The 6,980-nt window shown below is 47.6% G+C and overlaps 1 protein-coding gene across 1 annotated transcript; it reads right to left on the bottom strand.

The window, feature by feature from the left end:
* Positions 1 to 2,313: 2,313 nt before the first annotated feature.
* Positions 2,314 to 6,303, bottom strand: LOC124030468 (cilia- and flagella-associated protein 47-like; the record flags this gene model as incomplete). Its single annotated transcript, XM_046341802.1, has 5 exons — positions 2,314 to 2,357; positions 3,879 to 4,074; positions 5,237 to 5,463; positions 5,692 to 5,840; positions 6,134 to 6,303. Coding segments are annotated over 5 exons (786 nt in total), but the record flags the coding sequence as incomplete, so codon positions are not given.
* Between the last annotated feature and the right edge of the window lie 677 nt (positions 6,304 to 6,980).

The raw sequence follows: 6,980 nt of genomic DNA, 5'->3' as shown, positions 1-6,980 counted from the left end.
TGTACCGGTATCCTCTGTATATAGCCTCTACATTGACTCTGTACCGGTACCCCCTGTATACAGCCCCGCTATTGTTATTTACTGCTGCTCTTTAATTATTTCTTATTCTTTTCAGCACCTGAAATGTATGTAATGTCAAGTCTTTTCAGGGTCATTTTGCTTACTGGGTAGCTCTTTGGTTGTGGGTGCCAAGATTACAACATACAGAACACACATCCCACTCTGTCTACCTCGCAGTGGTTTTCTGCAAGCGTGTCTTTCGCAGGCTCCTGATGAAGGCTAGGTAGTGATCTCTGTGTCTCTGTCTCTGCTGCTCCTCCTCCTCCGTGAAGGAAAAGTCAGGGTCCTCATAGCGGTAACGCTCCACCCGCGTGAAGATGGTCCTGGGTGGAGGGAGAGACGATATAAGCAGTTCATAAGAGTTCATAGGCAGAACATAGGGGCTACATAGGACTTTACAGAACATAGGGGCTACATAGGACTTTACAGAACATAGGGGCTACATAGGACATTAGAGAACATAGGGGCTATATAGGACTTTACAGAACATAGGGGCTACATAGGACATTAGAGAACATAGGGACTACATAGGACTTTACAGAACATAGGGGCTACATAGGACTTTACAGAACATAGGGGCTACATAGGACTTTACAGAACATAGGGGCTACATAGGACTTTACAGAACATAGAGGCTACATAGGACTTTACAGAACATAGGGGTTACATAGGACTTTACAGAACATAGGGGCTACATAGGACTTTACAGAACATAGGGGCTACATAGGACTTTACAGAACATAGGGGCTACATAGGACTTTACAGAACATATGGGCTATATAGGTCTTTACAGAACATAGGGGCATTAGAGAACATAGGGGCTACATAGGACATTAGAGAACATAGGGGTTACATAGGACTTTACAGAACATAGGGGTTACATAGGTCTTTACAGAACACAGGGGTTACATAGGACTTTACAGAACATAGGGGCTACGTAGGTCTTTACAGAACATAGGGGCTACATAGGACTTTACAGGAACACGGATGCAAATTGTAAACCAACTGCACTGACTGCCCAGACATCTGGGCACTTTAATAATGCCACTTTAATAATGTTTACATATCTTCCATTACTCATCTCATATGTATATACTGTATCTTATACCATCTATTGCATCTTCCCTATTACACTCGGTTATCGCTCATCCATATATTTATATGTACATATTCTTATTCCATCCCTTTACTTAGATTTGTGTGTATAAGGTAGTTGTTGTGGAATTGTTAGAATACTTGTTACATATTACTGCACTGTCGGAACTAGAAGCACAAGCATTTCACTACACTCGCATTAACATTCTATGTGACCAATAGAATTAGATTTGATCTGGTTAGCAGGTCCCTGCAAACCTGACTGCACTGATACTATTTCCATCATTACTATTAGTAGTACTGATACTATTTCCATCATTACTATTAGTAGTACTGATACTATTTCCATCATTACTATTAGTAGTACTGATACTATTTCCATCATTACTATTAGTAGTACTGATACTATTTCCATCATTACTATTAGTAGTACTGATACTATTTCCATCATTACTATTAGTAGTACTGATACTATTTCCATCATTACTATTAGTAGTACTGATACTATTTCCATCATTACTATTAGTAGTACTGATACTATTTCCATCATTACTATTAGTAGTACTGATACTATTTCCATCATTACTATTAGTAGCACTGATACTATTTCCATCATTGCTATTAGTAGTACTGATACTATTTCCATCATTACTGTTAGTAGTACTGATACTATTTCCATCATTACTGTTAGTAGTACTGATACTATTTCCATCATTACTGTTAGTAGTACTGATACTATTTCCATCATTACTGTTAGTAGTACTGATACTATTTCCATCATTACTATTAGTAGTACTGATACTATTTCCATCATTACTGTTAGTAGTACTGATACTATTTCCATCATTACTGTTAGTAGTACTGATACGTCTCTGGAATAGGTCACAGGGTGCCATGGCAGACACTCTCTGTTGTATAACTCAGATGACCTGTAGGTGGTGTCTGGAGAGGCAGGGCGGATGCTGCAGGCCCTGTCGTTGGGGAAGGCCAGTAGCTCTCGCCGGCGACCGTCTAGACTCTGGTTCCTACGGTGGCTCTGGCTCTGACCGTGGCTGTGGAGCCGGGTCTTGGCCGTGCTGTGGACAGCTGCCCGCACCAATCCCACACACCTGCCCAGCTCACTGGAGGGCACCCGGGCATACTGGCCTGTCTCATTGGTCACAGCCGGGGTGATTCCTGATACATCACAGACAAAACAATGACTGGGAGGGTCCAATAACAGGTTGAAGATAGAATGCCAGACAATACTTTGAAGAACTATACAGTATGGAAAGGAGATCAGAGGACAGGGCAGTGAGGGGTTCAGTGTGAACTATACAGTATGGAAAGGAGATCAGAGGACAGGGCAGTGAGGGGTTCAGTGTGAACTATTCAGTATGGGACAGGGCAGTGAGGGGTTCAGTGTGAACTATACAGTATGGGACAGGGCAGTGAGGGGTTCAGTGTGAACTATACAGTATGGGACAGGGCAGTGAGGGGTTAGTGTGAACTATACAGTATGGGAAGGAGATCAGAGGACAGGGCAGTGAGGGGTTCAGTGTGAACTATACAGTATGGAAAGGAGATCAGAGGACAGGGCAGTGAGGGGTTCAGTGTGAACTATTCAGTATGGGACAGGGCAGTGAGGGGTTCAGTGTGAACTATACAGTATGGGACAGGGCAGTGAGGGGTTCAGTGTGAACTATACAGTATGGGACAGGGCAGTGAGGGGTTCAGTGTGAACTATACAGTATGGGACAGGGCAGTGAGGGGTTCAGTGTGAACTATACAGTATGGGACAGGGCAGTGAGGGGTTAGTGTGAACTATACAGTATGGGAAGGAGATCAGAGGACAGGGCAGTGAGGGGTTCAGTGTGAACTATACAGTATGGGACAGGGCAGTGAGGGGTTCAGTGTGAACTATACAGTATGGAAAGGAGATCAGAGGACAGGGCAGTGAGGGGTTAGTGTGAACTATACAGTATGGGACAGGGCAGTGAGGGGTTCAGTGTGAACTATACAGTATTTGAAGGAGATCAGAGGACAGGGCAGTGAGGGGTTCAGTGTGAACTATACCGTATGGGACAGGGCAGTGAGGGGTTCAGTGTGAACTATACAGTATGGGAAGGAGATCAGAGGACAGGGCAGTGAGGGGTTAGTGTGAACTATACATTATGGGACAGGGCAGTGAGGGGTTCAGTGTGAACTATACAGTATGGGAAGGAGATCAGAGGACAGGGCAGTGAGGGGTTAGTGTGAACTATACAGTATGGGACAGGGCAGTGAGGGGTTCAGTGTGAACTATACAGTATGGGACAGGGCAGTGAGGGGTTCAGTGTGAACTATACAGTATGGGACAGGGCAGTGAGGGGTTCAGTGTGAACTATACAGTATGGGACAGGGCAGTGAGGGGTTCAGTGTGAACTATACAGTATGGGAAGGAGATCAGAGGACAGGTCAGTGAGGGGTTCAGTGTGAACTATTCAGTATGGGACAGGGCAGTGAGGGGTTCAGTGTGAACTATACAGTATGGGACAGGGCAGTGAGGGGTTCAGTGTGAACTATACAGTATGGGACAGGGCAGTGAGGGGTTCAGTGTGAACTATACAGTATGGGAAGGAGATCAGAGGACAGGGCAGTGAGGGGTTCAGTGTGAACTATACAGTATGGGAAGGAGATCAGAGGACAGGGCAGTGAGGGGTTCAGTGTGCCGGCTGTGTGCAGGGGGTGGTGTTGGGTCTCACCGGGGTTGAGTTTGGGTGTCTCGTATGCGGCCTCCGCCCGGCAAACGGCTGACAGTTGCAGGGTGATGGTGTGGAAGCTGCGGAGGCGGAGCTTGATGGAGGAGGGCTCCAGGTGTACCACCTGACCCAGCACCTCCAGCACCTGTTTCACTTTGAACGTCCCCATCTGGTGGGGGGCGAAGGACAGCACCACGTCCTGGACAAAAACACAGATCGATGATTCTGATCAACTTTCTGTCAGCCTCAGGGAGGATATGGATGATATTGATAATTCATCCTCTCTGTCTGTTCCGTCAGAGAGGATGCTTGGAGGAGACTGGGGTTGTCTCCAAAATGGCTCCTATTTCCTATATGATGTACAACTTTAGGGCCCAGGCACTCTGTATAGTGGACTACTTTAATCTGGCCAAAATAAGGAACCATCTGAGCCTGGACCAGGGCTGTCTACCTGGCTCTGCCCTGGGGAGATGGTCCCACTAGTGGGGTCACTGATGAAGTTAACCATCTATCTACCTGGCTCTGCCCTGGGGAGATGGTCCCACTAGTGGGGTCACTGATGAAGTTAACCATCTATCTACCTGGCTCTGCCCTGGGGAGATGGTCCCACTAGGTGGGTCACTGATGAAGTTAACCATCTATCTACCTGGCTCTGCCCTGAGGAGATGGTCCCACTAGTGGGGTCACTGATGAAGGTAACCATCTATCTACCTGGCTCTGCCCTGGGGAGATGGTTCCACTAGGAGGGTCACTGATGAAGTTAACCATCTATCTACCTGGCTCTGCCCTGGGGAGATGGTCCCACTAGGAGGGTCACTGATGAAGTTAACCATCTATCTACCTGGCTCTGTCCTGAGGAGATGGTTCCACTAGGAGGGTCACTGATGAAGTTAACCATCTATCTACCTGGCTCTGCCCTGGGGAGATGGTTCCACTAGGAGGGTCACTGATGAAGTTGACCATCTATCTACCTGGCTCTGCCCTGGGGAGATGGTTCCACTAGGAGGGTCACTGATGAAGTTAACCATCTATCTACCTGGCTCTGCCCTGGGGAGATGGTTCCACTAGGAGGGTCACTGATGAAGTTAACCATCTATCTACCTGGCTCTGCCCTGGGGAGATGGTCCCACTAGGAGGGTCACTGATGAAGTTAACCATCTATCTACCTGGCTCTGCCCTGGGGAGATGGTTCCACTAGGAGGGTCACTGATGAAGTTAACCATCTATCTACCTGGCTCTGCCCTGGGGAGATGGTTCCACTAGGAGGGTCACTGATGAAGTTAACCATCTATCTACCTGGCTCTGCCCTGGGGAGATGGTTCCACTAGGAGGGTCACTGATGAAGTTAACCATCTATCTACCTGGCTCTGCCCTGGGGAGATGGTTCCACTAGGAGGGTCAGTGATGAAGTTGGCCATCTTTCGGAACTTGAAGGTGACAGGGAGATGAGGGGAGAGGTTGTGGAGCACACACAGGACGTCCACACGCTCTCCCATCAGACACTGCTGGAAGCTGAAGCTGTGGCCGGGGCTGGGCACCAGGGAGACAGGGAGGGCTGAGCCAGTCACCGCCAGCTCCACACAGTAACCTGGGGATAGAGGTCAGGGCTTAGAGGTCAGAGAGGTCAGGGGTCAAGTACAAGACAGTCCCAGATCAAGCACAACACTTCTGTTATAGCTGTTGTACACATGTCAGTCAGTACCCCTCACCAGAGAATGGCTTCAATTGTTGTTTATGCTAATGATATAATATACACTGTTAAATTGCAGCATGTTGTTCCTGCTATTGGTAAGGAACAGACTGAGGCTTGCTGTACCATTGTGTGGAGGTACAGTGGAGTGCTGCTGCTGCTGCTGGTTGAAGCCATCTTTACTTCCCACCGTGTGGAACTTGAGGAAGAGGGAGAAGTCTTGTTTACTGGCTGCTGCTGAGGCCCCACTGGTCTTCTGCTCCTCCCTGCTCCTTCTGAAGAACAGAACAACCATTATATACTGCCTGTTATAATGTCTTTACACACATTTACACGAGGCGGCAGCGTAGCCTAGTGGTTAGAGCGTTGGACTAGTAACCGGAAGGTTGCGAGTTCAAACCCCCGAGCTGACAAGGTACAAATCTGTCGTTCTGCCCCTGAACAGGCAGTTAACCCACTGTTCCCAGGCCGTCATTGAAAATAAGAATGTGTTCTTAACTGACTTGCCTGGTTAAATAAAGGTAAAATTATACCCCCACATAGACACACACACAGGAGGGCTGGATACCTTCTGCTGACAGGACGGAAGCAGACCCACAGAGTAGTTCTGTCGTAGGGTCTCAGTCGTCCCTCATTGGGCACACAGGAGATCACAGTGGAGGGATCCACAGCGGTGGCCCTGTTACGAACACTCCTCTCTAGCAGCGCTGCGTCTGTACTCCTCTGGAGGTCAAAGCCCTGATGAAACACACAGACACGCAGACACACACACAGGCACAGACACACACACAGGCACAGACACACACACAGACAGACACACACAGACAAACACACACAGACACGCAGACACACACACAGGCACAGACACACACAGACACGCAGACACAGACACACACACAAACACACACACACACACACACATACACACACACACAGCAATACAAAAGTGTATCAGGCCTAACGATAGGGATATAAAAACACAGTTTAGTATAGTTGCACTGTGAAATATGTCTTTTTTTTTTATTTAACATAATTTTACCAGCTACATTGACTGAGAACACATTCTCATCTACAGCAACGACCTGAGGAATAGTTACAGGGGAGAGGAGGGGGAAATGAATGAGACAATTGTAAACTGGGGATGATTAGGTGGCCATGATGGTATGAAGACCAGATTGGGAATTTAGTCAGGACACCGGGGTTAACACCCCTACTTGTACAATAAGTGCCATGGGATCTTTAGTGACCACACAGAGTCAGGACACCCTTTTAACGTCCCATCCGAAAGACAGCACCCTACACAGGGCAATGTCCCCAATCACTGCCCTGGGGTGTTGGGGCATTTCTTTTTTAGATCAGAGGAAAGGGTGCCTCCTACTGGCTCTCCAACACCACTTCCAGCAGCATCTGGTCTC

The sequence above is a fragment of the Oncorhynchus gorbuscha genome, unplaced genomic scaffold, assembly GCF_021184085.1.
Source record: "Oncorhynchus gorbuscha isolate QuinsamMale2020 ecotype Even-year unplaced genomic scaffold, OgorEven_v1.0 Un_scaffold_11841, whole genome shotgun sequence".
NCBI classification, from domain to species: Eukaryota; Metazoa; Chordata; class Actinopteri; order Salmoniformes; family Salmonidae; genus Oncorhynchus; species Oncorhynchus gorbuscha.
Note: the sequence above shows the minus strand (reverse complement) of the source record. Positions and strands in the feature narration are given on the sequence as shown.